This window comes from Caretta caretta, chromosome 22 (genome assembly GCF_965140235.1).
Source record: "Caretta caretta isolate rCarCar2 chromosome 22, rCarCar1.hap1, whole genome shotgun sequence".
Taxonomy (NCBI): domain Eukaryota; kingdom Metazoa; phylum Chordata; order Testudines; family Cheloniidae; genus Caretta; species Caretta caretta.
In genome coordinates, this window is record NC_134227.1 from 13,671,463 (window position 1) to 13,692,886 (window position 21,424).

At 45.4% G+C, this 21,424-nt stretch overlaps 1 protein-coding gene across 4 annotated transcripts in view; it reads right to left on the reverse strand.

Moving 5' to 3' along the window:
- Positions 1–1,683: 1,683 nt before the first annotated feature.
- Positions 1,684–21,424, reverse strand: part of IGSF9B (immunoglobulin superfamily member 9B) — a 112,896-nt gene continuing 93,155 nt past the window's right edge. For 3 of the 4 annotated variants that reach the window (XM_048827335.2, XM_075122265.1, XM_075122266.1), the window contains exon 20: positions 1,684–20,603. In XM_048827335.2, coding sequence (XP_048683292.1) covers positions 20,380–20,603 — 224 coding nt within the window. In that variant the 3' untranslated portion in view covers positions 1,684–20,379. The remainder of the gene's footprint in view (positions 20,604–21,424) is intronic. The other variant, XM_075122267.1, reaches the window with a different exon arrangement.

Consider the following 21,424-nt stretch of genomic DNA (forward strand, 5'->3'; position numbering starts at 1 on the left):
CCCTGGCACTTTTCATAAAAGATGAGGCATGAACCCCATTCCCCTGAGGGCATTCCAGGGTCTAGCTAGCTAGGTATTGTTCAGGATTGCAGTCTACCCCCATAAATCCTTGCAGCAGTTTCTCCAGGATTCTTCACTTCCTGCCCCAAACAGTTGTGTCACGACGCTGTGGAAACAGCGGTCTTATCCCACACTAGAGGAGTCTGCATTTCAGCAGTGGGCAAAGTGGTTCCAGTAAAGGTTTTGGAGAGAATGTAGGGATCGCTCAGGTTGAAAGTTGCTAAATAATTGCTGTTTAGTACAGGGCCTTGCTCCCTAAGCTCTGGGCGCAATAGAAAAGGGCTTGTGTTTTCTTTTGACATGCCTTGATGGAGAGATACTTGTACAGGAAAAACTGCTCAACTCTCTTCAAAAGGTTGGGCTTTCATATTTGGAGCAAGAACAAAAATGAAGCTCTGCTTTTAACGGCATGGTTGGAAGGTAGGTGATCAAGCTGCCATTAACTCATTCGAGCGAACGATTGCGTGGTTGATGGCAAAAAAAAAGACATGGGGACATGGTAACTGTGCCAGGGCATTACCTGAGGAGACGCAGAAGGCGGGTACGCCCACCAGTCTATCGGAAGGGGGATTCCAAGAAAAGGAAGGTTGGAACCAATAGTTTAGTTCAGTTCCAGGTGTCCATTCCCATAGACTTCCCAGGGCTCCTCTGAAAGGTCAGACTGCTGCCATGACTGATCTGGCAGCACTGGGTAATAGCCAGTGGTGTCCCAGCTATGTCAACACCTGGGACACCAAGAACCTTCTCTCTTTGTTTAAGGCTGTGGAGAGGCAGCTGGAGCAAAGGAGAGGGAGGGGACAGCAAGCACAGAACTTCAGTTCAGTTTCTTCTCTTGAGCCCGGTCTCATCATTTACACTTTTGCCGCACGAGGGTAACGTGACTATAAGATGCTGCCAAATCAGAATTCTCCAGTCACTTACCCCAATGGTAGCAACAACACATGAACCAGGGAAGATTCACTCAACATGACCTACAGGACACTGATGGAATATTCCCGAAGTCTCATCAGCGGGAACATGGACTGGGGAGAGGTCACTAGAGGATGGAAGGGATTTCACAAGAGCACATGACCCCATATGCCAGCATTTTTTAAGCAAATATTTATTTATATCAAAATACAAAACATTTTTGAAGCAAAGTAATGTTACATGAGGAGCAATTAAATGTTAAACTTTATCAATTCCAAAATCCATCATTCTCCTACAGAATGGCTAGTTTTATTTAACATTGCAACACTGCCATAATTTCTTAACTGGGTATATTTTAAAAAAAATCCATCTATGGACATGCAATGTTACTGGTGATGAGTTGTTTAGTACTCAGCAGGCCTTAAAATACCAGCAAGTGAAGGTCTAAGGACAAGCCAGTCACATTAAGGCAGGGCTTCAAATTAATTTTCCTCCAATGTTTATTAGACTATGTTTTTAAATTGGCAGTAGTCCAGGTACCTAAGGGGCCAACATCCTTGGCAGACACACAGAGCGGGTTTATTGCTTAGAGCCACCAAACTAGAAGCAACTAGGAGTTGCCTCCAGTGAATGCCAAACAGGTTAGCTCTTCATTTGGGATAGGGCAAGAAAGGAAGTGTTGGGGGGCTAGACATTGTTTGACAGAGAGAACCATGGAAGGTCTGTGTTTGCTTTAGCCAAATGAGGTATAGTGCCAGAATGGCTGAGCTGGAAGATTTCTCAGGACCAGCTGGTTGTATTCCCACTAGTGCCAAATTCCCTTCTCCGTAACACCTGGGCACATCCACTGACATCAAAAGCAGCGTGCATCAATGTGAGAGAAATGAATTGGGCCCTCAAGACTCTTAAAAGGGAAACACTCAGCTTCCTGGGGGTTCTCTGCATAGTCAGTTTCCTGGGAGAGGGGGAAAAAAAAAGAGAGTTGTCGTCCGGATCCCCCAGGAGATTACATTTACCTGCCAAGAACAGATTAGCACCCAGTTGGGGAGAGCATCCCCATTTCCTCCCCTCGTTACAAAGTCAGGGACTGAATAAAATTTGACCAATCTCTTCCCACAGCAGAAATGAGACCCCCTGCCCTTGGCTCCCAAGTGACAAAACACCATCGCTGGCTAAACTTCCAGGGCCAAGTCCCAGTCTTTACTGCTCCCTGCTGGTATTTTACAGACCTTCACAAAAACAGAGGCCGAGAGCAACTATACAGCTATAGAGAGATTATATAGAGCGCAGAATAAGTTTTGTATAAGGCTTTGGTACAGCACCATCATGTCTTGGATTTATTTCTAAATTGTTTACAGGAAAAAAAAAGCTTACTGAAAAAATAGTGTTCTGTTTGTTTTTTTTTGTTTTTTTTTTTTAATTTTATTCTCTTGAAAATCATACCTGAAGTTAAAAATTAACCCTCTAGTTGCCATTCGGGCTCAGGTCGAATATTTTTGCTGTGTGCATCTGTGCAATTTAAAAACACAAGGAAAACAAAAAGTCCAACGATTGTTAAATTATTACACAGCCACCCCAACTTGCAATCGCCGCCAGCATGGTCACCACACCGACAGAGCGGCTAAGCGTTTGACGTGCACATGTCAGTAACCAATAGCACAGAAGTTCAGTTCAGATCACTAACTGTTATTAAAAAAGAAAGAAAACCACAACAACAAACATTAAGGAACCAGTGGGACTAATGTTTCTTTTATTACTATTGTTATTAAAAAAGCCAGTCCCACTGGCTACCATTTAAAACAGCACCAAAGAGCACCCTAATGTGTGTTATACATTGTAATACTCGACATTCAAGAAATGGAAACTAGGTTGAATGGTCTCTTCAAGGGTTAAAGTCATTTGTAAATATAGGCAAGTTTAAAAAAAAAAGGAAATAAAAAAAGACCCTACACAACAGAAGATCACTTGGCGTTCTAAAGAAAATCCCACCGGTTTAACAGGGAATTAAACCAATAGGGGCCTATGGAAATTTAACAGGGTTCCACAGACTCTAAAAACTTATCACATTGAATAGAAAAATGATAAGCTTTATATAGGAGTTTCAAAACTATCCTACAGAATTCTATAAGGATATAATTTTCTATTAAACTCCATATGATGACTCAAGAGACCAATAGAAAGGTGATCATTTGTTATTAAAATTCTGTAGGGCTTTCCCACAAGAGAAATCCAAACAGAAAGTCCACAGTTATACAGAAAGTCCTAAGTTGGCTATTTTTAAATTTTGAGACTAAGAATGCTAGGCACTCCATCCATGCCCCAGAGCAGGATCATTCTAAAAAGAAGCCTACGTAGTTATTGACCATGGGGGAGAAGGGAGGACGTGTATGTGAAGCCCATAGAGGGAACAAACTGAAGGGGAAAAAGGCATCCCCAAGATCATTAGCCCGTCCAGATCCATTCTGCGTCAGCAGCCCTCATGCCTTGCACTGGCCTTTGTGAACAACACTGGGCAGAAGCAGGAGTGGGACTGGGACCTGAAAAGTAAGATTGGCCCTTTAAGTGCTTCTGGGCAGGAGGATGGATGGAGCACTCCAAACAAGCAGCCACATGGTAGATGGAAGCCAAAGGAGAGCTCAGGAAAAGCTGTAAACTCACCCTCCCTTACTTCTGATCCTATAGGGGGCTTAGATGTAGGCTCACTGTGGGCACCAGAAGCGGGGCCCTTACTGAAACACCTTTTCGACTGTGTTCGCTCCCCCTCCCTCTTATTTGTCCTTTTAAGGTTTTAAAAAATCCTCAAGTTCCCAGAACATCCATTTAAAGCAAATCCCCCAAACGCTTCATGCTGCAAGAAGCGCGACAAAAACGTGCACGACGTCTGAAGTGGGTACAACAGATGGACACCGGGGCTTGGGTGTAAAAAAGAAAGCGGACAGACACTCGTCTCCGAGATTATTCCCTGAACCCTAGCGCATCAGGTTGGAAACGAGGCGCCGTTGGTTTGCATTTGGCATCAAGAGGGTTAATAATATTACTGTAGAAAGTGTGCTTTGTAAATGTCTTTTTACCATTATTTTTTCTGTAAGTGATTTCTGGGATAGAGGGGGATGGGGGGGGGAACAAGAAAGCTGCTAACACCCCTGCCCCCAACAAAAAACACCACAATTTGAGTGTCCCACACTCAAAGTGCATGGTAAGCCACCCAGCCCGAGAACAAGGTGACTGGGGAAGTCCTTGTCCTTACTGGTTAGTGTTTCACATATTTTCTGCTAATCAATCTATCAGTGCCATCTAACATGTATTTCTTTGCTCTCTTAGCAATTGGTGCTGAACAAATTTTGGCTTGTAACTGGAAACACTCCCTTATAAAAAAAAGAATAGAAGATCAAGAAACCTAACAGGTGACACTGAAGAAAGAAATTGCACCGTTTCGAAGGGCTTGAATTCTTAGTGTCCCTATCCCTCCTGAACGGGTTACATTCATGCTTTCGCCGGTTGGGGTCGCCCTGGCACAGAGCTTGGTGTGCTGGGCGCATTTTGGACAAGTCGGTGATAGCAGCGCAGTATAGCTTACTGGGCTGGTTCACAATACCGCCCCACCATGCCGCAGTGCCTTCTTGGGGACTAAAGAAATTTCCCAAGGTAAGATATTGAGAAAGGGACTGGAGCCTGCTCTATATGGAGATTGCCCTTAGGCCACCTCCAGTGGGTTTCTTACTGTTTGCTCGGTTACCTACTTGTTGACGTACAGCCCCTTTGGGGTAAAGAAGGGGATGGAAGAGTTTTGAGGTCTATTTTGCAGTTTACACCATTGTTTTTTCCTCCTGATTGTTCCCTTCCCCTAGCTGGGAAGCCATACATAAAAGAGAAGACTGCAAGCAGTTTTTAGTATGGAGGAGAAGGGTGATTATGTTTCCCTCAAGTACGCATCCCTCCCTGCCCCATCAACAGTGGCAGTTCCTCTGAAGCCAGGCATGATCTGGGGTCGGGGAGGACACAAAGGGCTTCTCTGACCACAATCCATTGCTTTTCAGGTCAGCCAGACTATTGCTGGCTAGGCTCTCAAAGCTGGAGGCCAGAATGCCCCATGACAAGTAACTGAAGGAATGTGGGCAGAACAGGCTCCCTAACCTGCGTGAGCACGGATCAGTGTGACATCTGGAGCTTGCATGCCTCTCATAGCCACAGGGTCAACATCACAAAGAATACATACAAATTCCACTGCCCTAGGCAACTCGCCTGTCCCACTGGTGGCCCTGGCAGAGCCGTTTCCGTGAAGTGACCCAGCCTGAGAGAGGATGGGCATTTACATGGCCTCTTTCAGGTTTTAGATCATGCTCGTGAACTCATGGCCGGCCTGGTTTCTCTGCAGAGTGGGGAGAAAGTCACCCACAAAGAACACACACTTGGACCAAAATCCAATAGGAAGAGACCAAACATTTAAAGTTCTACGTGGACTCAGCTGTGGGAATTACATGGCCACATCAAAGGGAGTCGGAACAGCTCTCAGTGAGTGAGTCAGGCTACGGGGCCAACGATGGGAGGAGCACAGCCAGAGCCCAGGCTAGGTAGGCCCAGAATTCCTGTCCATGCTTCCACTTCTCGGAGCCACATTTCTGCTGGTTCCAAGTGAAGGGCAAGGCCCTTTGCCCCATATCTGGCCACCTGCTCAGCCTCTCTTTATCGAAGTCAGACAATTCCCAAGAAAACGCAGACTGGACATGTTGCGGGTTCTGACCAAGCCTCCGACCTCAGAGCTTAATGGGAACAGTAGCAAGTGTCTCCCCATTATTCATTTAGGGCCTGTTCCCACTGAAGTCAAAGGCAAAACTCCCACTGACTCCCACAGAGTCAGATGCCCAAAGACAGGAAGAGAAAAAGAGGTAGAATGAGCCAAAAGCTAGAAGCCTCAAGTCCACAATAATAATACTTAGAACTTACTCAAAGCCAAGATTCCAGCTTCAAAGCTCTGCACAAACATTAGCTCATTAATCCTCAACCTTACAAGGTAAGCAGGTAAGGTTGGTTCCCACTGTACAAGCCCAAAGGCACTCTGGGAAACTAGTGTCAGAGTCAGGATTAGAACTCAGGACTTCCTACTGCTCATTCCTGGCCACACATTTCTGAAGGTCTGGTGCCAATCCTTGGTCTTAGAGAAGACCACAGGACTGTTGCTGCTAGCCTCAATGGAGCCACAGTTTGTTTGGCTCAACTGGCAAACAGATAATCCCTCTTTCAGCATTGTGAAAACTCGTCTTTCTGAACTGCACTGTAGATCTCAGTTCCATCTTCTACTCTTTTCTGCCTGTGGAATCTATGTGCATGCCTCTGGGATGAGGCAGCAGTGGGAACATGCAATGGAAACCCAGAGTAAGGATCCTTGCCTTAAGTTTAAAAAACAGAGTCTTTCACATCATTCAGAAATTACCTTCAGCCTTGACATGCCTTCTCTCTCACCCAAATTCTGAGTCATGTTTTTTTTGTTTGGTTCAATATTGCTTTGAAGAAAAATTGAAAAAACTTCAGTAGTCGACTCTATTGTACCTGCAGCGCAGTTATCAGTCCTGCCCCTTTAAAACTCCAGTAGGAAGGGAGTGGGGTTTTGTTTTCATTCAGGAACTGCGTGTTATTTCATGGAATTCACCCTGCTGGCCAAGAGGAATTGTGGTGAGCTAAAAAGTACACCTCTGAAATGATCTCTGCTTGTGCCATAGACAGGACACCTTGGCTTTGGACAGCCTGGTGAGAGGGACAGGAAACGGCAGTCCCAGAGGATACCTAATGAGGCTTCAAAGTCTACGATCCTTTTAGAACAGGTATATAAAGTACCTAGAGAGATGATGCCCTGCTACAGTGGGCAACTGAATTCCACGATACGGGTGAAACCTACAGACAATATGCCCCCAACTGAGTCTGTCTAGAGGTCACATGAGGGACTCCCTGCAAACATCAAAAGTCTCCATGGCATTCCCAAGCTTACAAAAATTAAATCCACTTAAAGCCTTGCTTCCACTGAGGATCCCCTGAAAGCTGGAGGCCTCCAGTGGACAAAGTCTGTAGCTGCTGAGAGCTGTTCCAGTCCAATGTGCTGAACAAAATAGCTCTTTAAATGTCAGCTACAGCTGCCCCCCAGCCCCAATCTGCCCTGTTATTAGATGCTGAGTTCTCTGCAGGTTTTGGAAAGGCAACAAACATTCTTAGAAGACAGAGGGCCTACAAGGCTTGGTAACCAATGGAAACCATAACGAGGTAATGGCACACCCTTTCTAAGACCTACTACATCTGGAGAAGCTCAGAAGGGGCCCACAACAGATCTATGGAACAGTATCATCTTCAACATGGCCAAATCCAACCTTCCCTCTCAGGTCATTCCAGAGCCAGCTCATCCAATGCAGAGGCTGCCCGGCTGGGTGGTGAAAACACAGCTATCCCACTCTGATGGTAATTGCAGGAGGTGTTAAGGACTTGGATTTCTTAATCTAAATCAAAAAGGCTCATTTGTTTTCCAATAAACAGCTTTAAAAATAAAGTACAAATTCACTTCTCTGAAAAACAAACGTCAAACGCTGCCTAAAGCAGAAATACAGCTACAAGCACCTTCTCCTCATTGCAGTCGGTCCTAATTCACATTAGCAGCAGATTCCCTTTCCTCTCACAAGACACCTCCTAGAATAGGCCTCCATAAGCCTGCATATCCATTCAAAAGGCGCACATGGCAAAAACGAATGCTGTAATACTCCACAAGGTCTGTGCACCCAGTTTATAGTGGCCCGGTGCGTCTGTGCATCAGCCATTCCCCACCTCCTCTGGTTTATGGTTTTTAAACATGCCCCCCCCCCGTTATTTTTCCTTTTATTCCGAAGTGATAGTATACTATAGCGACAACTTAAATGCACTTCACAGAACAGATACGCTGCACCACAGGCATGAATGGCAAGAACTAATGTGGAACAGAACGATTTGAAGCTCATACAGGAAGCCACCCAAACCGGCTGTGTTGCCCAACACCCCCTGTGCTTCCAGCCAGGGTAAAAGATCACATGAATTCCTAATGGACCCACCTGATCCAGAGGACACCTTCAGCTGGGACATTTTGTTTGGGCCACGCAGAAGATCTGTTGTATCACAAAGCCCACGATCACCTTAAGACACTGTGTTGCTCAAAACGGAGCTAAGCGTGGGTACAAAAAATAAAGCAAACTATGTGATTTACTATATATAAATATATATATATATACACACACACGTCTATATTTATATATGGATGAACAAGTGGAGGACTCTAAATGCAACACAATTCAAAAATACTACCTTTGCTCCAGCTGTTAGAGTCTCTCCACTTCTGACAGCCTCTCTCTCTAGCCTCCTGGACATTTTGGATGCATATTAATAAAGTACTTTCTTTTAAATACTTCTTATTTATTTCCCTTCCCCTTTAAAATAGAAAGTAAATATATATTTATATCGTTGTATATACAATGCCATTTTCAATGCACAAAGATCACGTATTTATGGGGTCATACAGACACTGTGACCCGTCAAGTCGGTTTCATTGTCGCCTGGTGTTTCAGAAACAACAGGGGACGTATACTTGCAGTTTCAAGCCCCAGGATCAACTTTTCCAAGGGAGATGTATAGCCCCTATAGGTCTGTTGGCTTCTCAAGGGAGCTTTATCCTGTACCCTCAAGAGGAACGGAAAAGAAGCCCTCCTGCTTTGTTGAGAGAGACCTTGGTTTTGGTCACTCAAAACCTTGGGCCAAACTCTCCTCCCCTTGGTTACATCCAGAGGGGAATTGGGTTGCACGGGGGCATTGGGAAGGCAGATTTTAGCTCCAAATCTCGCTCTGTCTGCAATGAAAGGAGGATCAAGGAGATTCCTGGTCCCCACCAGCAAGCGGAAAGGGCCTGGCTTCCCAGCTCCTTCACACAAACAGGCTTGCCTATACACAGTGGTAGCTATGTGACATCCTGTCCCTCATTCCATACCTCCCCAGAGCTTCCAGCCATTCAGGAGGTATTTCAATGCATTGTGCAATGCACTGGCAGCTAATGGACCAGACCCTGAGAGCTGAAGGCCACCTGATCTCAGAAGAGGTTGCCAGTGGTTCATCAGCTCTTACACTCTGTCCTGAAGCAAAGAAGCGGGCAGAACCACCCCTCATTACTCAGGAATTACAAGAATACTCCACCCCCCCCCTTTTTTTTTTTAAATTTAAAAATCCTTACATATCACCAAAAAGCATGCTTGCAACATCTGAATCCCCAAGACCCAGGCCAACCCACCTCCCTCTCCCTATTTAAAGTCCTAAGCCATGAATTTATCAAACTCCCAGAGCCATTAGCATTTGGGTTGGGCACGACCTCTCGATTGCACATGTCCTGAGGTTACCCAACAAAACTGGGTGAGATACATATTGCCATACAAAAGACAAGGAACAGTCACACAGGCATTGAGGAGTCTATTAGGTTAACACACAAGAGGGCGGGGGGGACCCCATCTCAAAGAATAGCTGATAGGGACAGAACAACAAACTGACGAAGAACATTCTCCGCATGGAGTGTATCCTGCGGAGAGGGCAGGGAAGAACTGAACTCACTTCCGAGCTTCCCCAGCTCTCATCCAAATTTAACTGCCTCAAGCCCCTTTCTCGGAGAGCAGAATAAAGCTTTATGAGCATTCCCTGGTGGACACTAGTAATTCCATACAGCGATCTGTTTTCCTACCACAAAAGTGAAATAGTGTGTGTATATAAACTAGTGCAAATTAAATTTAACTCTCCAATTTACACAAATCTCTCACGTGTGTCAATCTTGCCAAACCAGTTTAGTTTGAGGGCACATTGCCTTACACACCAATGCCATCGCTGCTTTCTCAGCTGTAACGAGCCTTTTAATCTAAAGCCACACAAACTCCCCGCCCTCCCCACCACCCCAAATAAAAACCCTTGACAACAGGCCATTTTATAGGGGTTTTCATCTTTCCCTGAAGTTTCTGGCATAAATGTCTATGGGAGGGAACTAGTTTCAATTGACCAGTGGTACAATCTGGCATGGAAAATGCTACATTTCTCAAATCGAGGAATAAAAGCAATAGGTTTTCATCGGTCTCCTCAGAAGCAAGTGTTTCTGAAAAGCGCAGGTTCCACTTCACCTCATAAGTGACCAGAGAGTAAAATCAATATGGATTTTATATTAGAGGGCTTTTGTGTGTTTGTTTTTAAAAACAAAGTCAGAGAACAAATGAGGTGCCATTAAATACTACATAGCAAAGCATTTGTTGGAGAGAGGATTTTTATATACATGCCTTTCCTAATCCTCCCCAGGCATCTACATGCTTCCCGTCTACAGCACTCCCTGTGCCAGGCAATTTTGGCAGTCCAGTTTGAGAGCTGCTCAGATGCAGGCCCTCCACCCAAGGATGTAAGATAGTCAGTAGACCACATAAGCAGAGATGTGGAAATGTGGTATAAGCAAGTGTAAGTTCACTGAAGTCAATGGGAGTTGCACCTGGTTACTGAACCCCTGGAAACCTGTTCTCACACAGACTGGAGTAACTCCAGTCAAGTCAATGGAGTTACACTAGTGTAAACGCAGACCAAGATCAGAATTCGGCTCTTGTTCTCCATTAAATGGACATCAAAACAGTGACAACAGCACTATTATTCATTACCCCTCCCCCACCACAACACACTTCCTGACAAATGACTCCAATGCACATCACAGGGAGCAAATTCAGATCTTAGTGTGTGGCTGGCAGCAAGATAGTCTCAATTCTCCTTGTACTGTGTAAGTATATCTAACACTGCAAACATCACCCCCACACATGCACACACTGGGGTTAGTCATACAGACATGCATCCATTTTCACGCAAGCACACGGATCCTGACCGTGCGCACCATCTTCATCTGCATACGTGCATGCATGCATCACAAAGCAGGACAGGCTGCTTTCAAAGATATCCTGAGGCCTCCTGGGGCATTGGCTTGGCCACCAGTGGCAGTTCACAGCCCTGCTGGAAGAGTGTAGCCCTTGCCAGCCTACAGGAAGCAAAGCCAACCCAACTCCTCTGCTAAGAGCCGATACTGAAATAAGCTGCCATTTTGTATTGCCAAGTGAGAAACCGCGCTGACAGTCGACTGTCCAGCAGCCACACGGAGAGACTGGTGGCACAAGTAATCAGTTTCTTGCACATATTGTTCCTGGTCACGCTGAGATGTAGTTATGAGGTCTCTGAGGATTGCACAGTAAATGCTGTGGGTGTTCCGTGCTTCAAAATCGCCCTCAGTTCAGATGCTAGGTAGCAAACAAGCGAGAACCCTTTCAGCCCACATCTCAGCCCAATGTCCCTGGGACTCTGTCCTGCTGGGATCACTTCATGGGCCTCAAAACTATCATGTGTCTGTGAGGAAACCGACACTGCCTGAGCAGCCACCGACTTGTCCCGCTCACTCCCCAGCTCACCGTTCAGTGGCCCTCTCCCCCGCTTGAGTCCATACACAAGGCCAAGACCCAAAACAGCAAGTGAAGATGTAGGTCTCTGTGGACCCCATAGAAACTGGTGCCTCATGGGGCCCAGGGCCCACTGACTTTTAGCTCCAGTACAAGAGGCTGCTCCTCTCCGCTAAGTCTCAGTTCCTTCCCAGTCCAGACAGGGCCTGGGCTAAACACCTTTTTCACGCAGCTCCCCTCTCCGCTCCTTGGGCCGGCTAGCTTGAATGCATCCCATTGCTGCCATCTTGGTTCCATGATTCGGTGATTTAAATTATTTGCAATGGTTAGAGAGGAAAAAAGAAGCAGGTCCTGATGTGGGGACAGAGGAACAAAATGAAGGTCAGGCCCTCGTAATGGGGAGTAGCTGGGAGGGGTGCTCCATGCCTGTCTCTGTTCCTATATCCTGCCTAGAGTCTGATTGCTTCTATCCCCTTCTCTCCCTCCCTCACTTTCCCCCCAACCCCACCTCATACCCATCACCCTCAACATCCCCTTTACATGCGAATATATCAGAATTCTGTGCGTCTACATCTACCTCTTCTCCTATGTTTCTCTACCTATTTATATAGCGCTTATGTACATCTCTTTCAGTTCTTCAGAAATGTTCCTTTCTATAGAAGGATCAACTGCCAGCTCCAGGCTGGAGCGACTGGTGAACCCCAAGAGGTTCACAGAAAGTGACGAAATAGAGGAAGTTGGAGTTGATGGTCCATCCTCACTGGAAAACTATTTCTGCAGCCTCCAAATCCAAGTAGAGACGGGCCTGAGCCATCGAGTTTGGACTTGGATCCAAACTTCTCGAAGTTCAGACGTGTTTAGATTCATGGATTTGGTTCTAGCCTACCACTAAAACAAAAAGGGAAAAGTCACCTATGTGCATCTTCAGCTACCTCGTGGGGACATAGGACAAAAAAGTTGAAGAAATACAAATTCTAACAAAAATTAGTTTTCTAAAACCCCAAACAATCCACTCAGGCGGCTGCTGTCCAAGGAGGGATTTTAAAACAGCAGCAGCATCGGACTCAAATGAAGTCATCTTGTCCAGAAGCCATTGGACAAGGACAAACCTGTGCTGGAGAAAACTAACCACGTCCATGCTCTCTCCATCCAAGCCCCTCCTTAGCCTTTTTGACCCCTTAAAGCCCAAGAGGGACTTCTCTCTCTCCTCCTTCCTCAACAATAAGCAGCAATTCTAAAAATGGTTTGTCTCTCAAATAAAGAGAGAGTTCAGAATGAAAGCAAAGTCACCGGGCATAAAATACACCCAAGTCTGGAGAACAGGCCATATTTACCTCTGGGGTAACAGCACTGACTGCAGCGGATTTACAGAAGAGATGGATGTCCCCACATATATTTACTGCGGGGACTAATGTGAACCTCTTTAGGAGATGCCACGTCCCCGCGTAGGCGTGTTCACTAATCCCTCACATTAACACCACAGCTGCTACAGTGGTGCGGCTCAGGACAGCTCAGACAAGACATTAAGCTGTGCACTACATATTCATTAGATATCCATCAATTAACTCTTTGGCACTATTTATTAAAATCCAGCTTCTGCTTTTATGAGACTGTCATTAGACCTCAACAAACAGGGATCGTTTCCCAAATGTACCTTTTTTAGGATAAGTTTGTTTTTAGTTAGATTGTTTACTGAAGTTAATGGAGGGTCTCCAAATTTACACCAGTGCATCAGGGACCAGAATCTCACCCTTTACGGCCTCTGAAATCCGATTTCTTTAAGAATTTTGCATCCACACGAGTGTCCCTGAACAAATGCCATGATTTTTGCTTATTGCCCAGAGAATCCTGCACCTTCTTAATATGTTGTGCTAAGTTGGAAAAATCCTGCTCCATGTCTGTAATACAAATGAACAGGAGAGATAAAAATGCACATAAATAAATCTAGGGCCAAATTTACACAAGAAACTTGTACCAACCTATTCAGTTAAATGGATGCAACTCCCCTTGTGTGAACACACTTATTTCAGTTTAAGAGCGCCTTAAAGCTTTGTCTACATGAGAAAGTTACATTGGTATAATTTTAGGTGAGAATTCAAAGTGATCTAGTTAAACCGGAGACTTATTTTAGTTTTGTTTAAAACCATTAGAAGCAGGTTTAACTAAATGAAAATAAGCCACTCTTAACCCAAAATATGAGTGTCCAACTTTTGCACTATTTCAACTACATCATTTTAAAATCCGACTCAAGTTATAGCTGTGCCAACTCTCTCATGTGGACAAGGCCTAGCTAATTGTTCCAAAATAATAAATCCGACTAAACCTGGAATATTTCAGTGTCCATCCAAACGTCTAGCTTTTCACCTAAAACCCATGAGTGAAACTGCTCGTTTAAAAAAAAAAAAAAAAAAAAAGGATTAAAGCAGTAAGATATCGGAAATGCTGTCCCCATCACAAATGATATTAACCACTAAGAAGCAGGTTTGGACCAAGTGTTTGGAGGAAGTTTGCATTTGGGACTACAGTTTGGCCTCTCTGCCAAGCTGATAGCGGCTGGAACAGGAGGAGGAGGAGGAGGAGGAGAGAATGACCCTCTGGCAGACTTAGGAGCGGCACTGGTGGACTGTCCTTCAGCCCTCCCTGGCCAGCCCCATCAAATATGCATTTTTAGTGCATCTTATCCTCAAAGGGATTTACTAATAGTAACTAATGAATCCTCACGACACTCCTGTGAGGTAGGTAAATTAATATTATTGTCCCCACTTTACAGATGGAGAAACTGAAGCAGAGAAGTGAAGTGACCTGCCCAAGGCCACAGACTGAGCCAGTGGCAGAGATGGGAATAGAACTCCTGGCACCCAGTCGCATGCTCAAACCAGGCCTTTCAGTTCCATTTAATAAGGGGATAACTTCACTTACCAAGCCAACATTACATATGCAGTTCAGTAGCTATCACCACACAACTCCCTGCGATTTGCATGCATGTCTGACTCAGCTTTTCCTCCACACCAAACGAGAAACAGGATCGTCGTCTCCAATTCTCCCTGAAAGTACGGCTGAATCACAGTCCAGTGCCGTGGAGATAAACTGAGACACCACAAGCAGACATAGCGCCTTCAACATACTGAGAACAGCCTTCAAAACTCACAACAGGAGAATGGAAGTAAGTGACCAAGGAGGTATTCCAGCTGCTGTTCAGGTAGCAAACTCCATACACTGGAAAAGTTATCATGGATTCCCACCACCAGGACTTCCTGGATTAGTGAAAAGAAGAGCCAAGAAATCTGGGAGTTAAAGACAAGGTGCTCAATTCTGCATCTGGGGGCAGCATCTGACTGGTATAGGTCAGCACTCACAAAGCATATTTAGACATCTGAGAAGAAATACACTGCACTTCTATCCTGTGAATTTATAATAGCCTCCAGATACCATGGTATCTATACATAACATGACCACACAGGTCATAGCCTTTTCCATCTGAAGGTCTCAAATCATAAAACAAACATTAATAACTAAGGTTTCAGAGGAACAGCCGTGTTAGTCTGTATTCGCAAAAAGAAAAGGAGTACTTGTGGCACCTTAGAGACTATGCTCAAATAAATTGGTTAGTCTCTAAGGTGCCACAAGTACTCCTTTTCTTTTTATTAATAACTAAGCCTCATCGCTCCTCCTTGAGATTGGGATAACAATCCTACTTTATTTTACAGGCAGGGGAAACTGAGGCACAAAGACATTAAGTCACTCACTCAAGCTCTCACAGTCGATGGCAGAGCTGGGAACAGAAGCCAGGTCTCTTGAATTCCAGTCCGGTACCTTAACTGCAAAATCATTTTTCTTCAAGTGCCTACTTTACATGCAGGTATTAACCCCCAAATCCACTTACTAAGTCTCCCTCCTCACACCAGTACACGTCGCTTATAAACATAAGACGTTCTGAACAAAGAATAGATTTGCAAGGCAAATCTGAGTTTCAAAGAGTTGGGCCTAATTTTTTCAAAACAAATCTGCAGGGCTAGCTGGAATGCCATACAAAGCCTGCGCTCTGAGGAGGTCAGGGGAACCCTCCAAACTTTGACAGCGCAGTTTAGTCAGTTCTCCTCTTTTCTCAGAGTGCAACAACTAGCCCTTTGCAGAGAAAACTTTTACATCAGGGCATCCAGGGGCAATCCTGGGAGACAATATACATTTGCTGAACAAAATATAGTGAGGGAGGAAGTTCTGCTTGGCTCCTCCCTCCCTCAGTTTTAAAAGGAAGTCTAGGGTATAGTCAGATTTAAATACTACTTTTCAAGTCCATCAAACTTTTTCTGCTTCAGTCAGTTGATTTTGTACTTCCACGGCTGATACTCACAGTATACATCTGAGGTACCACTTCACTGTTGAGCTGCAGAAATTATAGCAACGCACCTGCACTCCCACCCCCCCCACATTGCTGCCCATGTCCTCAAACCACCACACCTAGCTGCAACAGGAAAAGTTGTCTTGTAAAAACATCTGGCAACTGAGATGATGTGGAAAAGGAGCTGAAGGATTGCGATGGGGAGAATTCTTACACAGAAATATTCTACGCAGCAGGAAAACCAACTTCCCAAAAAGGTGCAAGCATCGATGGATTTGATGTTATGATCTTGTGGTATTTACATGCTTGACAAAGCAGGAGCGCTCGGTGGAGCCAGATGAAAAACATTCCTGCTGTTGGTGGTGCCCCACAGGTCCCGTGAAAGTGGGTTTTCTGGTGTTGCCTGGGATTTCCAGGGAAACCAATAAAAAGGGCTGTATTTCCATGGGGAGTGGCCATAATTTTGCTAATGAAACAGCAAAAATTTCCAGCCAGGACAGCTTTACAAAAAGGGGATTCGACCCAGGAATTTTTCTGCCAGGTTAAATAAAAAGCTGTGTTTGCAGCTGACCAAGAAAAAGGCAAAAGGTTTTCAACGGGGCGGAAACGGGAGAAGGCTTGGCATCCTTTGGCACAGCTCAAATGTCCCAGGTTGCCAAGGTGAAAAGAAAACCCGCTTGTGAAGGCCATCAAAGCCAGACGGTTGTGAAAGCAGTTTCCACAATGAGGGGAGAGGCCGTTTGCCGGAACACAGGCCACATTTGCTATGGTTGAAGGGAGCCAATATTTTCTCCCTTCATGCCCGGCATCTCCCTCTTCCCCAAACATGAACCACAACAGTAACTAAGGTAAAGGAGATGGGGAGGAGGCAGCTGTAAAGGCTGAAGAATAGTTTGAAAAAGGAAAGATGCTTCTAAGAGGCTCACTGGCTGGATTTCCCTTTCCTGGGTTCTATATGGCTCACAGAGCTGAAAGAGACAGAGAGGGCGGCAGCTCCAGTCGCTAACGGTTGAAGGCCCTGGAAAGCAGGGGGCTCTCTGCTCAAAGTGTCTGCAAAAGAAACAAACCTGTAGAAGACGGACCAAGTGAGCTGACATATTCTGCCAGTCGGCCCTGCATCTAAGTCCTCTAGGGCTACGTACATCAGGACAGTGAGAGGGCCTTGAGGAGACAGTCATCCCAAGAGACCCAAGATACTGCCCTGTTAATATGAAGAGCTATCACGAATAGCCCAGAAAATGCTCAAAAAGTAAACATCCTGCATGGACGGTTACAAAGCAAGAGCAGAAGAAAGAAGGGTCTTTGAAAGTGAAGTGAAGTTTGCCCTGTACAGAGAGTCAGCAGAAGGCCTATGCACCTCATCAAAATAGAGCTTCAGAGAGACTTAAGTGGTGCGTAGACATTGTGCTACCCCCTCTGCACAGGGACCAATTTCACCTAGAGATTGGAAGCAGTAGTAAAACAGCCTACCTCTGTGCCACAGACGGGAGGGGGTCCAGAGTCTTGTGACATTAGCGTACGTGAGGACACACCCACAGATTGGGAACCTTGAAGGCAGAGGTTCCTGGAAAATTTTGAGACGGTACCTACTGCTAACTGCTTCCTTCCCCGTTGAGAAAACTTCTTTTTTAAAAAAACAGCTGGCCTGTTGGACCAGGGCTAGAAATCAGTTTCTGTTTTTCAATCTGGCACTAACGTCTGTGAGCTGATGTCATATGGGCTCAGTTTTTACACCCAGTGTGCAAGTGACATGAAATCCAATCCAGGTCCTAGTGGAGCCTAGGGCAATCCTTAAAAGTACAGAAAGAAATACTCATTCGGGCCACAGGCAAAGTTGGTTTCTCACCTAGCCAGGGCCATCAACGGTATGCTTGCCAAAATGCCCCAATCCCTGCTCGAGATTCAGATTTTACGCAGAGTATCCTCCTCTCCCTTGTGAGCAAATCTGTCTCCTGTTGGATGGAATCCTTTAAGTTGGAAAAAAATACCAGTTTATCACAGAGCTCTCTCTGATGTGGTTGGAGCCTAATCAGAATTTTGATGTTTGAAAGAGTTTACCCATTTTTATTATTATTGTGGTTTCTGAACATCTGATGCAACTGGAAACAAAAACCTTCATAAAAGTCTTCCTGGGATACTTCTTGGTGAAATTTTTAAATTTCACCCAGCCACTTGACTCACTGATATTGCTTGATCTAAACTGTTCATTTTTACAAAGCATCTGAAACTCTTGGATGCCTCGTCCAGCCACTGAGCCCTTTGAGGTTCAACCATTAGCAAGTATAATAGTCAAAGCACGTGTTCACCACAGCAAGACTGGTGAAAGTGTTGTGGCCATCCCACTTAAAAAACCAAACACAGACACACACACACACCCACCCACCTTGGGAAGTATGCAAGTGAAAGGCCTGGGCTGTGGAGATTCTGTGCAAAGAAGTACCTAGGTCCTCCCAGGATTCACCTGAGACTGTTTCTACATCCTGAATTCACTTAAAGCAAAAAAACACCCACATGAAATACTTTCAAAAGCGTAACTGTTTTATTCCCAGGCAGGCTACCATCTTCACACTCCAGCACAAGGGATGAAATACACAAAGACCTGGATGCACTGTTTGATCTTGCCACTTAGAAAGTATCTAAATATTTTTCAATATTGGAATATAATAATACCTAGCATTTATATAGCACTTTCCATCTGTAGAGTTCTAGGTGCTTTACAAAGGAGCTTAAGTATCATTATCTCCATTTTACAGATGAGGAACCTGAGGCACAGAGTGGTTAAGTGACTTGCCCAAGGCCACACAATGAGTCAGTGGCAGAACCAGGAAGACACCGCAGGGATCCTGACTCCTAGCCTCACATTCCATTCACTACACCAGAGCTGCCGCTCGTATATAGACCTATGCAATCCAGAGAGAAACTGATGGACATGTGAATCGGTCTTCAACTAATCTGAATCAAAAATACACTCTGGCGAAGAGCTGGAATGGCATTGGTAAAAGGATGACCACGTAACTCCTCAGACTGAATCCTGGGAGTGTTAAAACCCAATGCATCACATTCATTCTAAAACTGGGGCGGAGGTGGAACAGGGGAGGGGACATATCAGCAACATATTTAGAATTGATGCAAGGTGACGGAATTTGTTTCTACTGCTTGCAGCTAGAAGCAATTATTCAGCTCCGGGGACCAAAAGTTACCTTCCAAAAGCCTTTTCTCAGGCGTTGTTGTGTTTGCCTGGTTCACATCCATCAGTGGGGCAACAGATTGGAAGATGCAGACTGAAGTTCATAGAATCACAGAATATCAGGGTTGGAAGGGACTTCAGGAGGTCATCTAGTCCAATCCCCTGCTCAAAGCAGGACCAATCCCCAACTAAATCATCCCAGCCAGGGCTTTTTGGTGGGGTGCGCCAGCAGAACCATTTCCATTCACATTCCACGCAGAAAAAAAGTCCGAGCTCTCTCCTCACTCGGCAGCAAAGCTTAAAGACCGTAAACACTCCAGTCGTGAGCTCTTGTATTCGAAGACTTCATTAATCTTACAAAGTGAACTACGGAACATCACTAAGAATAACAATAAATTGACAATCTAAACCCCCTCCTCAACATTGACAAAAGCCTCGTTTGAGACTGAAGATCCTCGGATTTAAATTCCGCCCTCCACCCCCATCCTTGCAGGTTTGCAAAGAGATGTTACCTTAAAATTAACAAGTTTTGAAAGTGCGCTTGTGTGTGACCTTGCAAGATTTCACACATCTACTTATCCTGGAGTTTTGGGGGAGGGTTTTGGACGGAAGTAAAATATAATTTGTGTTTTTGTTATCCATCATCCTTGGGCCAAAAGTTGGAGAGGCAATGAGATTTTGCACGGGTAAAGTTTTCTGGGATAATTTTGTAATGCATTATTCTAAAATAATCAGATTAACTGGGTCATCGGTTCCAATCTGGATTGTTGTGTGTCATTTCATTGTTTTCTGTGGAATCCAAATGATTCCTGTGAGTTCAGGCCATTTGCTTACTTCCATGTTCCTACCTAAATACACACTGTATAAATATACACTGCAAACTGCATCTATGATTTTTTTTTTAAATCTATACATAACTTTTGGAAACCAAGATGTAAAATCTCATCCTTCTTCCAGCACTCATAAAATTGAAGCCGTAGCAGAGAGAGGGGGATTCGAGGAACAACAGACTCTTATGACAACACTAAGTTTGAATCCCTCTCACTCTGAGCCCTGCAAGCCCCAATCTCACCTTTTCCTGTTCCAAATGGCAGGGGGTGGGTGAGGCTAGGGTATTTTTCCCTCCATCCCTCTAATTTAGGATATTCCTCCCTCCCACCCCACCCCACGACCCGCACTAAATGGAAGGTGTCCTATGAAAGGGAGAGCCTCTCCCAGTGGGCAAAGACTGGATGCTGGGTTTCCTGGATGTGATACCAAACAGACTGTGTGCACCCAGTGAAATACGATCGCTTTTGCACATTCAGCTTGTTGGTATGAGAACCCAGGCTGACGCTCACACCCCATCTCTCCCCACACGCGTCTGTAGCTCATGAGATCTCCTCTCCCTCCTCCCCCCCACCTTTGAACCTTCGCTGGCTGGTGCTACGCTAAAGTAAGGTGGCATGCCCGCCAGAATCATCGTGGTCCACGCTGTTGAGAATAGCTGTCTGGTCCTCAGGGAGCTGCCGGTGGCAAAGGTCATCCTTCAATGCGGAGAGGCGAGCGAAGGGATCCTGACGAGAGTGTCTCTTCTTTTTGCGGAGGGAGACCGCTTCGTCAGGCGACAGTACCTGAGAGTTGGGAAGGTGCTGAACCTGGGAGGCAGAACCATCTGAAGAGGGAGAGAGAAGGAGGAGGACAAGAGATAAAGAGGATTAGTTACCTATAACAATGCCACGAGCTGATGTGGTGCTTTACAGAGCGTGTGAAACAAATGCCTGGGCCCGGCCCTGGGAAGCTCACAGTCTAAGTCAGGACAACGTACCAGCCTCGGTGGTTTGGCTGGGGAGAAGGTGAACACAGGATGCTCAGCTGACTGAGGAGGATTTCTGGAGGGATTTGATATAGGATAGGAAGAGGAAGGTTGTTCTAAGTGTAGGGGACAGTGCGAGGGAAGGCACATAGCTTGGCGGGGGAGGAGGAGACAAAGGGAAGAGGACCTGAGGAGAAGATAGGGGGCTGGAGAAGGAGCAGGAGGAAATGACAGCAGAGATGTAGGTGGAGAGATGTACGAGGATCTTGAATTTAAATGGATAGAGAGCCACTAAAGGCATTGGAAGAAGGGTCATTCCAGGGCTCTCCAGCTAGTTTCAGGACTATAAAGGGAAGTTATCTCCTTCCTCTTCTGGACTAAGATCTGGAGTAACATCCCAAGGAAAATAAAAAAAACAAAAGCCAGGAGATGGGGCCTTCCGTTTTACAGCTGAAAGGAGCTAGGAAGCCCTGGTGGCCTCGTGGAAAAAGAGCCGGCTTCCTTTATAAGGAATAGTTGAGCAAGAGAATAAAACACAGGTTTTATAGTAGCTCAAATAGAGACCTACAGTCCACCGGCCTGAGTCAACTCCCATTAGAGTCAGAGACTTTAATGAGCGTTGCACCAGGCCTCAAACGGAGGATGGACAGGGAGACTAGTGGGGAGTCTGGTGATCCTCA